The 14381-nt window shown below is 32.5% G+C and overlaps 1 protein-coding gene across 1 annotated transcript in view; it reads left to right on the plus strand.

Annotated features, from left to right (window-relative positions):
• LOC139499402 (tetratricopeptide repeat protein 38-like) overlaps window positions 1-12655 on the plus strand; it is a 37207-nt gene extending 24552 nt beyond the window's left edge. The window contains exons 5-14 of the mRNA XM_071288081.1: window positions 217-390; window positions 1839-1914; window positions 2972-3091; window positions 3778-3837; window positions 4315-4353; window positions 5233-5314; window positions 6913-7078; window positions 9095-9251; window positions 10167-10240; window positions 12362-12655. Of these exons, the coding sequence (XP_071144182.1) occupies window positions 217-390; window positions 1839-1914; window positions 2972-3091; window positions 3778-3837; window positions 4315-4353; window positions 5233-5314; window positions 6913-7078; window positions 9095-9251; window positions 10167-10240; window positions 12362-12452 (1039 nt within the window). The 3' untranslated portion in view covers window positions 12453-12655. The remainder of the gene's footprint in view (window positions 1-216; window positions 391-1838; window positions 1915-2971; window positions 3092-3777; window positions 3838-4314; window positions 4354-5232; window positions 5315-6912; window positions 7079-9094; window positions 9252-10166; window positions 10241-12361) is intronic.
• The last annotated feature ends 1726 nt before the right edge of the window (window positions 12656-14381 follow it).

The following is a 14381-nucleotide window of genomic DNA, read 5'->3' on the forward strand; positions in this document are numbered from 1 at the left end:
AAAACGTGGCATTCTCCTCCTCGTTGTGGAAAATTCTATGGAAACATGAAAGCTTGTGGTGTCAAGGAGTCTGGAAGAATATTTTGCATTTCAAAGAGACAGCAAAAGCTTATAATATTTAGGAGGACATCTTGTGTTATGTTTATGCATTTCAGAGAGACGCCAAAAGTTTGCAATGCTTGTTACGACTTCTTGTCTTGTGTTAATGTATTTCAGGGAGACTTCAAAAGCTTGTGATGTTTGGGAGGACATCTTGGTCGACAATCCATTAGACATGCTTGCTCTAAAGTTTGCTCATGACTCCTATTTCTATCTGGCATATCACCCTCAGATGAGAGACGGAATAGCAAGAGTAATACCTTACTGGAAAAAGTCAATGCCATTATACGGGTATGTAGCGAATTAGAGGATTGGAACATTTTTGATTTTTTTGGTGTTAATAAATGCATCAGTTCTGACCTTTTATAGCTGACTATGCGGTATGGGCTTTACTTATTGTTGAAGGCCGTACAGTGAATACTGATCCAGAGTTGTTTTAATGGCGTCATTTTGTTCTCTTGTGAAGAGTTGTCTCATTGGCAATCACAAAACACCTTCTTATATACTAATATTATTTTTCTAGTTCCTTGTGGACAAAAGCTTAGACTATACAGTTTTTCAAAGCGATTAACATACAATTCGTTTCAATTGAAGTCATGCATGTGTGACTGTGTCTTGACAATAATTTAATGTTGGATGTAACTCTTCTTCTGATTGGCTGACACCTTAAAATATTCAGTGCGCACCACATTTTTCTATGTTATTTCTTTATATATTTCCCTGTAGAATTATTTAATTTTGGGTTTAACACGTCCTTTGATTAGCTACGCGGGTTATTCAGTGCGCACATTATATTTTTATGTTAATCTTCAGAGACAGAAAAAAAAATATATCAGTCATTTATAACCTCAACTTATAATTTAATTTTGAATGTAACGCGTCTTCTGATTGGCTGAAGTTATTTTGTTATCAGCCCATAGACATAATTTAGTCAAGTGACCGTGACGTCATCAACGTTTTTCATGTTTTTCTACGGTTTAAAACGGAATTAAGAATTAGATTATAAGAAATGACTGTATTATTTTTTCTGTCTATTCGAAATAACATAAAAAATGTGATGCACACTGTTAAATAACCCGCTACGCGCGTTATTAAGTGTGCACCAATTTTTTTAATGTTGTTTCTTCATAGACAGAAAAAATATTACAGTCATTCCTTAAATAAAAAAAAACTCACCAAGTTTTATCTTTAAATGATTGATGTATTGCGGCATAATGACATTATAAATAATATATGTTGAATCTACTTGTATTTACAAATTTAATTTCATATGACTGATTAGAGTGCATGTCAGTGCATGTATCTTAATTGTTGATTTACATATTTTTTTGAATTTTTTGTTATGATTTATAACTCGTCTTAACATATTATTTGATGTATCGACTGTCGATATATATATGTTTGTAAAAGAATAATATTACAATGATATTATTATATTATGCTCCTTGTGAGCCCATTTTATGGAAATAAAGCATCTTCTTCTATATATATTGTTATTAGAGACGACATCAAAGGTTCAATGTAGGATAACAAACTTAATTCATATAGTTTTTTCACTGACCCCCCTACCCTCCTCTTAACTAAATTTAGGAAAAATTGATTAACCAATAAGGATATATACAATCGATGTCAATTAAACAAAACTTGTAGCAATTTTGACCCCCACCCCAAACTATTTGAATAACGTTTTTTATCCTTCATTATTTTTTGATGTCGTCCCTTACACAAGTTCTTTATAGGTATCTTTATGGGATGTATGCTTTTGGTTTAGAAGAAACAAACTTATATGATCGTGCAGAAAAAACAGCAAGGATGGTACTTAATTTTTATATTACGTAAATTGATATGGTTATGATAAATGACTAAAACTGATATAAAAGATAAGTGGTGGATGCACCTTTACCTTTAGGAATTTTTGGTCCTCAATGCTCTTCAACTTCGAACTTTATTTGGCCTTTTCAGATTATTTGATTCGAGCGTCACTGATTAGTCTTTTGTAGACGAAATGGCGTCTGGCGTATATGTAAAATTGTAATCCTGGTATCTATGATGAGTTTAATTACCTCTTTGTCTATGAACAGCGATGTTGTCTCGTCATAGTGGCTAATATTTATACTCAATTACTCATAATCTGGGTTGCCAACGGTAAAATCAGGCATAGTTACCGTTGCACTCTGCCCATCCGTCCGTCCATAACACTTTTAAAGACTAAATCTTTCGTCAACTTTTCTTTGATTCTATGGATAGGAATACTATTTTGTTTGTATGGAGCATGATTATGCTGTCGTCAGCAATTTTTTTCGTTATAATAGCTTGAAGTTTACAACACTCATTAGACAACGTATTTTTGTCTATTGGTTTCTATGAGAGGTAATGAGCAGTAATGGTTTCGCAAACATATAACCTTAATCAATCGCATACCGCGACACGGGTAAAGACACAGTATTGGTCTTGTTTTTAAATAATATATTAATAATTACATTACATGTTAGTTCCATACGATTTCTTTATTTGATTAACCGAGACATTCCAAAAGTTACATTATATTTTCGTAATAAATGCACCATTTAGTCTCACATGCTCTCTGTGACATAGTTTAAACAATGTACAGAAAAACAAACGAAATCTTGATTTAATTTTGTATTTTATCGTTGGTGCATGAAACTGTAGTATTCGTTGCTTCTTTCTTTAATTTCAAATGGTTTTAAATGCTTTGCTTGTGCGGTTGTTTTTAGTACAGATATCTTAAGCGCTTCATAGACACTATGTAAAAGCTTTTACCCCCTAAATAAAGATTACAAAAGGATAACTAAATTCTTATTATCATATGAAAACAAAATAAAATTCAACACATTTCATTTTTTGAGTTTAGAGCCTTGATATAAACCGACACGATGCCTGGGCTACCCATGCTATGGCACATGTATTTGAGATGGGAGGGCGCCAAGATGAAGGACTGCAATTCATGTCAGCGACAGAGAATGATTGGAATGTAAGTAACTGATAGTAATATACGTGGGAGAGTTATTTGTATTTTATCCAATCACAATGTGGGTTACGATGCACTTAGGTATATTACTGCATTGCATGCATCTCAAGGGATTGCCAGTAGGCACTGACCCAATCTTTTAATTTCATTTTTCCGTTAATTATATGATAAAGTTCATTTATAGAAAAATATAGCGAAATCTTTTAAAAAAAATTGATTTAAACCTGCGTCCCCTTAAAAGTTTATTTACTAATCTCTATACTTAAAAAAAAAACCAAAACACGAAAAAAACCCAGATGAAATATGAAATAAAAAAGGGGCAAAAGATACCAGAAGGACAGTCATACTAATAGATCGAAAAAAACAAACCAAAGAAACTGACAACGCCATGCTGAAACCAAGACAAACCTACAAATAAAAGTACACAAGAAACAACAATAGAAAACGTAACTTAAGACTAAACAACACGAACCTCACTAAAATTGAGGTGATCTCAGATGCTCCAGAAGGGTAAGAAGATTCTGCTCCAAATGTGGCACCCGTCTTGTTGCTCGTGTTATTACAAACCCGGTAAATAGTATCGGTAGGTCACATTTGTGAAAAGGAAAGGGGAACTGATTAATAACGTAGAAAGTTGTATTATCTAATGATAATTTGCCATTTGATTGACATATATATAATTGTTTCAGGTGTGTGGAATGATAGCATGTCATGACTACTGGCATTACGCACTTTATAATGTTGAAAAGGTAGATATAAATATATGTTTATGGAAAAAGTCTGTTGTATTAGATTTTAAAAAAAAAGTGACAATCATTAAGACACATTTATGTATTACTTGAATTGTTCATTTGGAGCTGGTGAATTTCACGCAATCTGTCACATAATCTATTTTTTTTTTACAATTTTGTCTCTTTTTTTCTTCTTTTTTTCTTCTTTTTTCCAATGAATTGCTGTTGTCTTTCTTTGTTTATATAATCAGGATCTTTCAGACCAGTTTGTGTAGTGACACCGAACAAGCAATTATTATATATTTTGAATATTAATATTTCACATACATGTACATACAGATGAATTTAGAATGCAAAGATAAAACATAAAATATTACAGATGTCCCGACATTGTCCTTGATTATTAACAATTTATATACAATACATAATTTATAAACCTCAAATTATCAACTAAGTCTGTGATACATGTATTGTAAAACAATATTTTTGTTTTAGGGGAACTACTCTGATGCAGTAGGATTGTATGATACTCAGGTAAGTCTTTTGTATATTCAGGGGAGGTAATAAAAGTAGGGTGTTGGGACGACAATTTTCTTTTCTAAAAAAAAGGGGGGGGGGGGGTGGAATTGCTTCAGTGTAAGAAATAAAAAGAGACAATATTGCTCTTGACAGAATGGAAAGTGAATAAATAAATAACATATATTGCTGTCAAGCAATATTGATGGAAAATCCCTTTGTTTCTATGTGTTGTCTTTGCTTGAATATATATAACATTTTCCCCAAATTAACCGAGTCACCAAATACATATGACATAGATCTAAATGAAAACCCTATTTATGATTGCAAATCAGTCACCTGTCCAACAGAGTTTGAACAACTTCAAAGAAAGTAACAAAGGCACTTACTAAATAAACCACAACTTCATGATGTTTCGAATTCATTGCTGACGTTCTTAAAACATTTTATTATCAAATATTATTTGATAGTATTTTTGCACCTTAAGTATAACGAAAGGGACCCACATATGCTTGCCAAATGATCTTTATGAAAGCCGTACGATGACCTATAGTTAATTCCTATGTCATTTAGTCTCCTATTTAGAGTGGTCTTATTGGCAATCATATCATTTTTGAGAAGTATTGAACTTAATAATAAATACTTTTGATGAGTTCTACACGCTTTGAACTTAATAACAAAAAAAAACGAAGGATACGGGGTATCCATCCACGATACACAGTCAGTACATGCTCAGTAAAACACACACACACTACAAATGTTTGGCGCTTCTATTACTGTTCTTCATCTTAAAGTCACAGTTAGGCCTTCACTAAAAGGAAGAAGAAATTTTCATCTCACTGCAAGTGAAAGACGACCTCTAACGCGTTTTTACTGTTATTCTTTTTTTGTATTAAGGTAGGACCTCTAGCGGCAAAATCTGGAGCAATGTTAGATATGGTTGATGCATGCTCATTGCTGTACAGGTTACAACTAGAAGGTCAGTGGTTAGAAAGTTTCAGACGCGTATTTTATTACATTTTAGCTGTAAATTTATAGAATACTAGAACACACCCGTGATATCGCGGGTCCGTGACTGATATATAACTATGCGTATGCCTTATTTTAGTATTGGTATTGTCATCTGATAAAGTCATGCCGATTATAACATGTATAAGGTGCACAGTTTTCTCTGCTTTCAAAATCTTTCTGTTTGAACCCGTCGACCTGGAACCTATCAATTATTAGTAATATTAATGATTTGGAAAACAAAAGGGCCTGGAATGGAGTATTTTTTACTCAACAGTATACAGCAAAATTCTAAATACACTGTTTGGTGGTGCGCCTGTCAGATGCGGAAGGTACAGATAAGGTAATAGGTAACAGGTGAATATACTATTGGTATCGGTGTCGGGCTCGATCCGGAACTTCTTAATTATTGGCAATATTAATTACGTGGAAAACAAATGGGCCTAGAGTGGTGTAATTTTTAATCAACACCATTGTACTATATTAGTTATATATAAAGTTGAATTCTTTGATTCATCGTTTTTACGTGATGACGGCTGACAAATTGGACCTCGTAATTTTAGTATTATAGATAAAACCTTCAAAATTTAGTTCCTATTCTATAACAAGACTTATATAGGTAATCGTAGAATAACGACGTTCAAATCTCGCCAATCTTCAAAGAAAAATAAGGGTAATACACACTAACTGATGAAACTCCATAAACTACAAAACAACTCAGACGACGACTCGACAGTGTAATCATCTCCTGTTATCGGTACAATGCTTGCCATTTCAATCAAAACTCGGTCAAACTATTACTGTCGGCTTTAAAAAACGGCGAAAGATACCAGAGGGAAAATTAAACTCACAGCTCGACGATAAACTGAATACTCCATGGCTAAAAATGAATGATAAACAGACAAATAATAGTGCACATGACACAACATAGAAAAGTAAAAACTAAGCAACACGAACCCCACAAAAAACTGGGGTATGATCTAAGGTGCTCTAGAACAGTAAGCAGATCCTGCTCCACATGTGGCACCCGTCGCGTGGCTCATGTTATTACAAACACAATAAATCGTCTAATTCGGTAGGTCGCATTCGTGAAAAGGGAAAAGGATTGTAGTTACTACGTAAGGAACATATCCGATATCATCTGTGAAACGTTCATTTCATAACGGTGATAAACCAACTCGAGATGGCGTCCGCAAAATTTATGAAGGGATGATTTCAACTTCATCATTTGGAACTCTTGGTTTAATATCTTTCTTTTGAGCAGCAACCCTCTATCAAGGAAATCATGATGGGAAATACAAGCACGGGAATATCGTATCAATGTGGAGATATATTCTCCGTATGCAAGCGCTGCTAGAATGTTGCTACTTTGAAAGGGAATGTTAACAATTTGGAAGCTGAAATCATCTCTTTTGTCGTAAAGTTTCATTTTCAACCGCCCCTCATTGTCAATTACTAGATGCAAGTCAAGATATGAGGCCGACTTAACTGTATCTGTTGTATCCTTTATTTCTAATTAGATGGGATAGTCATCTAGTCATAATGATTATTTTTTATAACTTTTGTAAGGTGTAAATGTTGGAGATAGATATAAAGACATCCAGGACGTATGTAAACAACACCTAGATGATCATGTGCTTGCATTTAACGATGCTCACTTCATGATGTCATGTATAGGAGCAGGCGATAAAGTTTCTACAGGAAAGTTGCTGGAATCGATGAGGAGTTTTGTAAAGTAAATGTTTTGCTGATTTTTTTTTACACTTCATTTAAAAAGTTAATCATGGTCTTTTACTAAAACTAAAATTATACATTACAAGGCTAAGGAGATGAAGTATGATGGTTGTAAATTAGACAACTATCATTTGGATATTTAAGGTAGATAGAGATTAAGCCCCCCCCACCCTCCCAGTAGCATTATTAAGGGTGTTGTGGTATTTTCACTCACACTTTTCCTCACTCTTGGATTTGGAAATACCAGAAAACAAGATCTAGATCTTTTATAGAATGTGCAAATGTTGAGAGTATTAGGAAATTCACGTGTGAGAACTTTCATTTCAATATAGAAAATGACATGTTTTATCTTATTCATGGTTGTATTTTACAAAAAACAGAAAACTTTTGTCTGATTAAATTTTTTCCAACTTGGCTACTTAAGAGGAGGCAACTCAAATACAAGGGCAGATAATTCAAATAAAGGTACTTTTACAATGTGTTAGGAATTTACCTATTTTATTATGTAGCAAAAAAACGGGTCCGGTGACCCCATTTGTTCTTTTTCTTAACTGGAATTAAATTGAGAATGGAAATGGGGAATGTGTCAAAGAGACAACAACCCAACCAAATAAAAAACAACAGCAGAGGGTCACCAACAGGTCATATGAGAAGATAGCTTAATAGTATGGAACCATACTATTAAGCTATCTTCTCATATGTTATCTCAAAATTATATTGTGTAGTTTACCCTTTATTGCAAAAAAAAATGGGCTTTCGATGCATAATCTATACAAAATCTGTCAATTTTGAACACCGTGTATCGTGAAAAAAGCTCCGCGACTTATTCTTTTTATTATTAATTTTTAAAAAGCATGATATAAACTACATTTTGGCAAATTATTAAAAAAATCTATGGATTATAATTTAGACACCCCATCTACCTTAAGGACAGGGTATACACTATAATAGGGCGCTAAATTGCCTCCAATAATGAGCAAAACTAATATCGTATAAGGAACGTATCCCGTCTAATGCAATGCGAAAAGAAAATGAAAGACCAGAAAAGAAAAGGTATATTTCATGTTCATAATAGTTTATTTTCAGTTGTTGTTCTTCAAAAAAAGGAATTCGATTCACATATCATATATTAATTGTAATATTGAATAAAAGAGAATCTGAAAGCGGGAGGTTTGGCATACCACAAAACCAGGTTCAACCCACCATTTTTTTTAAATGTCCTGTACTAAATCAGGAAAATGACCATTGTTAATTATATTATAGTTCGTTTCTGTGTGTGTTACATTTTAATATTGTGTTTCTGTTGTGTCGTAGTTCTCCTCTTATATTTGATGTGCTTCCCTCAGTTTTAGTTTGTAACTCGGATTTTTTTTTCTCAATCGATTTATGAATTTCGAACGATAGTATACTACTGTTGCCTTTATTTATTAAGACCGTATCGAAATTCCTTGCAGGCAACACCTTCAGAAATATTTAATATGAAAATTTATATTACGATAATGAAAATACAACCGACGTTGCTAGTTAAATAAAGGCAACAGTAGTATACCGCTGTTCAAAACTCATAAATCCATGGACAAAAAACAAAATCGGGATAACAAACTAAACCCGAGGGAAACGCATTAAATATAAGAGGAGAACAACGACATAACACTAAAATGTAACACATATAGACAAAATCCCACGAGAATAACAAATATAACATATATATATAACATCAAAAAAGTATAACATATAACATTAAAAGTGTTACGTCATATTGATGTACACAATATTTTATTGGAATTAGACCACGAGATCAATAATAAAGTGAACGAATAATAACGTATTATTATAAAATGACCAAGTTTAGATTTGAGGTAATGTTCCTGATAACACAATATTCAGAAGAACTTCATTGTTAATAGATACACATTATGATTCCCATTTGTTATTAACAGAGACAAATATTGACACGTAACATAATTAAGAATAAAAATGAACTATGAAGTACACACAAGGATACAATATTTTACAGGAATGGAAAGGGTTATAATTGTGACGTAACAACAGAAGTTGGACTTGCCCTCTGTGAAGCGTTAGTATCCTATGATAATGGGGACTTTGCTAAGGCTGTAGACCTAGTCAGTCCTGTCAGATACCAAGTCATAAAGATTGGCGGAAGTCATGCTCAGGTACATTTTGTAGCCTTTCTGATTAGACATGGTATATGTAAACTTGTGACCACGTTTGTTTTTGGTTTTTTTCTGAATTATCATATATGCTAATGACTTTTTAAACTGTATCTCTCTTGCAGTGTTAGGTTATCTTTATGAATGTATTTATATTATTTTGTCAGACTTAATCTTTCAATTTTTAGTAGTTGTTTAACATAATGTTTAGACTTTGACTTTCTGCAGATGAAACATATGCAATGTATACGGATACAGTTAACAGTACCAGGATTATAATTAAATACGCCAGACACACGTTTTGGCTTCATTAGACTCATCAGACACGTTCAGATCAAAATAGTTATGAAGCCAAACGAGTACCAAATTGAAGAGTATGGAGAACCCCAAATTCTAAAACTTCTTTACCAAATCTTTATCTATAAATTTAAAATACAATTTTTTATAATTTGTACAAGTCTAACATATTTTACGTGTTTTAAAAGTGAAGATTTCACTACAGATATGCGCAAGGCGAACATTTTTTGATATAGGAACATCATACTTAATGTCAATAGAATTTTGTTTGTGAAATAATGATAAATTGGAACGAAAAATCGTCTAAATTGTCGTTAACTTTAGACTTTAGAGTGCAGTTTCAATTGTGAAACGGAAAACACATAGTATTTGTTTCTTTTGTTTGTGAATAACGTAATGAATGAACCTTATTTGCATAAACTTAATTAATACCCTGCAGCAATGATTTTTATTATCTATTTGCTACTTGAATTCCATGCATGATTTTAATTATTAAAACAGTAAACAAAGAGATTACTATTATGATGTAATTAAAGGTACCAATTAAGTTCAATCCAGCTATTTTGAATATTCTTATTAGTACTTGAACTTTAAAAAGGTCTTTCTTCTGTTTGTTTTCAGAGAGATATATTTAATCAGTTTGTAATTCACTGTGCAATGAAATCTGACACAGAGGAGCACAAGAAACTTGCAAGGTGAATGTTACTTATAGTTTGTTGACCTTTATACAATATCTGTTTCACAATTAACGACGTCTATATTCTAATTGTAGTAACCACAATAAAGTTCTCATTAACCTGAATGGGAACCACTAAATTAAGACTTATCACTGGATTTATACTTACAGGAGCAACCCGACAGTTGCCAAATGGGTTACAGGATTTATTGACCCTACATGAGCAGGTTGTTTTTGGTGTTAATTTTTCTCATTTTTCAGTTTTGCTGTTGTAAATTGTGTACTGTTGAATTCATTTAATCGTTTTTTTCCTCAGACCTTGTCTTGTCAGTTTATTTTCGACATATGTGTTTTTAAAAACGTCCCGTTGTCATTCCTCGCCTCTCTTTTATAGAATTTAGATAAACGCCAAAAAATCATTTTTTTCCCGAGTTGTAATAAACCCATATCATATGCATCTGATGTCCATACCTCACCTGGTAAACTTGAAAAGAACTTGTTTACACTACAGATAGAGGCTTTACTTATATATCTCAGTTTCTGTTCATCACAACTGATTCAAGAATCATTTTTAGACATTATTGGTTGTGATTTAGTCTCACTGGAGTGACAGAATAGACAAAGGTTTCAGAAGTTTACGTATATTAAAATCAATTACATACATTAAATTATAGTATCAACAAAAAGCAGTCGAAAATTATTACAATGATAGTAAGATGCAAGTGCTGTAATTTTGGTCTGGTTTGGTAGTGTCTAAAAACTCTAGACCAATTCACTCGGAATTTAAAACACAGACACATTGATGATCGTATCAGCCATCTTGTTTCTTATGCTTTGGGTTATGTTTGAAAGTTACAACATTTTAATTTTATATGGGACATAGGAATTGTTACTTATAACTTAAGATGTATGTTTTAAACAAAAATTCGTCTTTGAACATGATATTCATTATCAGACCGTTAGAAGTTACATAAATAACTGATACTACAGAGTCCTAGATATCAATACTAAATTTAGTATACCCTGTACACCTTTCATGCACAATCTTTGTTAAGACGTTTAAAACCATGAATTTGTGAACAGCTAAAAATTGAATATAAAAAAAGGTCAGAAAGCCGCACAGCAATCAATTAAAGATTCAAATGATCTTAGTTGATCTATTCGGATTAGTGACAATACATCTTTATAAATATGGTACGTACGTTTCTGGATTAATCTTCATCAAGAACGGTAAAGATCTATGATTGACAGCTATGGATAACACTCATTAATTGTCATAAATGGACTATCAACAATGTGTAGGGATTGGTGTTTAACGTCTGGTACTACCAATTATTATATGCATAACGGGTCGAAAACATATAAAAGGTATATTAACATGATGGATATGAGATGTGTTTCGTACTTAAATGATGACATCGGCCTCAAATACTAACGTGCTTGTTTATATGGTAATAGTTCATATGGAGGAATGTCACCCTATACTGACACATTACTTGAACCAATACGTCTTTGTTCGTTTATTAACCAATAAGGCTTCGTTCGTATCAACCTAAATGCCACTTGCATTGCTAAGGAAGAAGAAAATACAAAAGCTCAAGTCTTTGATTGGCACATCCAGGGATCGATTAAGTGATTTCAAGAACTCGTGAATAGTACGGAAACCACTAAAAGGGTCTTACAGTCAATTGTCCATGCATGTATCTATAAGGAATGTCATATGGTAATAGTTCATATGGAGGAATGTCACCCTATAGGAATATGACAGTTCTTGTCCATTCGTTTTTGATGCGTTTTGTTATTTGATTTTGCCATGTGATTATGGACTTTCCGAATTGATTTTCCTCTGAGTTCAGTATTTTTGTGATTTTACTTTTTACACGTTTCAGAAAACATGCATTCATCGTTTAAATGATAAGTGTGACAAACAGTAAAACAAGTATGTGTGTTTGAATAATTTAAATGTGTGGTACAATAACAGACCAGATATCTTCCTTTTCTATATATAGTATGTTGTGCAATTTTTGTATGGAATGCATATTTGTGTTAAAACTATCTACGGCATTCGCTTTGAACCCAATGTGTATTATTGTTCAGATTTCATCCTTGTATTTTTTTAAAGCTATGATTTTTTTTTCAGACAATTATTGGTAGAAAGAAAATGTCTAAAGGAGAATTCGCCATTGACGGATAGATTAATGGCAAAAGCCATGGTACAGCATACAGGTTAACAGCCTTCTGTAGAATTGTGGATAGCAGTAGTAACGGATGCTTAAAAACATCTACCCACCAATCAAAATAGACATTTTGACAAGTATGTCAGGAATGATTTTGAAACATTTTGTTTTTGCATATATTTTTTCATCGCATTATATTAATGTACCATTTTATAGAATGTAATGATAATTTACAAGGAAAAGAATTGGAATCGTAATATTGTGTTGACTTTCATTCGAACTATAGAAGACTATGCGTTAACTAGTTTATCAGTAAAACAATTCAATGAATATGCGTTGGAAGCAAGACAATATATATAGGAAGATGTGGTGTAAGTGCCAAAGAGACAACTCTCCATCCAAACCATCATTGGAAATAACATTGTTTTATATGTCAAGTTCAGTTCCTTTATTAGTATAACATGTATAACATGTATAATTCAGTGTACCTGTTCATTCTACGACAATATTACAGAGTTGTGATTTAGGAGTAGCATACAATTTGTAAATTAACAAAACAATCTTTTTTATCAAAAGTGACGTAATTGCCGGCATTTGGTATCTGACACATGTATTGTCCCTTCACATGCTACATTTTTTAAATTTTATATTTTACATCATTTACATGTTTTGGTTTTGTTTTCAAACCGCAGTATGTGTTCTGCATTTCCGGAGCATCCGTCAAGATTTAAGTAAAAGAAATAAATATGGAGTAAAAAATAAAAACACAAAAATACTGAACTCCGAGGAAAATTCCAAAAGGAAAGTCCCAAATCAAATGGCAAAATCAAAAGTTCAAATACATCAAACGAATGGATAACAACTGTCATATTCCTGACTTGGTACAGGCATTTTCTTATGTAGAAAATGGTGGATTGAACCTGGTTTTATAGCTAGCTAAACCTCTCACTTGTATGACAGTCGCATCAAAATCCATTACATTGTCAACGATCTGGAACAAAACAGACAGACACAATAGGTAAAAATGTCAATAAAAAGGTGTCCAAAAAAAAGTAAAATCACAAAAATACTGAACTTAGAGGAAGATCAATTGGGAAAGTCCATAATCACATGGCAAAATCAAATAACAAAACGCATCAAAAACGAATGGACAAGAACTGTCATATTCCTGACTTGGTACAGGCATTTTCAAATGTAGAAAATGGTGGATTAAACCTGGTTCTATAGCGCTAACCCTCTCACTTTTGTAATGACAGTCTCATCAATTTCCGATATTTTTACATTGATGCGTTAAATAAACAGACACAATAAATATAATAGTCAAAATATGGGTACATCAGTCATCATCGTTTAACAATTTTAAAAGAACAATTTAACAGAACACAAAAACATCTACTATCTACGAACACATTTATTGAGTGTCTGACGTCAGAAAATTTTATACGTCACATATTCTCCTTGTTGTCTATTGTCCTCATTATTTATGGCATATTTGCCACTGGATTGAAGTAACCGACAATAATCAATGGTGATATCTAGATAGTAAACAATAATTATAGATTTGATTCACTAATCGAGCAGGGGCTGCTTAACGTTAGAACCAAGGTAAATCAGGACTGATATAAATATGGGTTCTGTATTTTATAAAATTGTTCTATGTTATGTTTTTGTCTTATTCACGTATTTTCTATGTGTCCTCTCATGGGTTCGTTTCTGATTTTACAACAAGAAAAAAACAACGTTAAATCCCTCGTTACTTTTAATTTCTCAAAGTCAAGTTGCTGATTCCCCCTTCCTTGTTAATAATAGGTCATTATCTTTCAGATTAAAAAAAACCAATAACACGAATTTCTTCACTACTCTGACACCATTTTTATTAGAAATATCATATTTTACGTCACTGTTTCATGTCTAATATAAAGAAAATATATTGTTGATATACATTATGTGATAAATTTCTTCCATTTGTCAACATATTCAATC

The sequence above is a fragment of the Mytilus edulis genome, chromosome 12 (assembly GCF_963676685.1).
Source record: "Mytilus edulis chromosome 12, xbMytEdul2.2, whole genome shotgun sequence".
Taxonomy (NCBI): domain Eukaryota; kingdom Metazoa; phylum Mollusca; class Bivalvia; order Mytilida; family Mytilidae; genus Mytilus; species Mytilus edulis.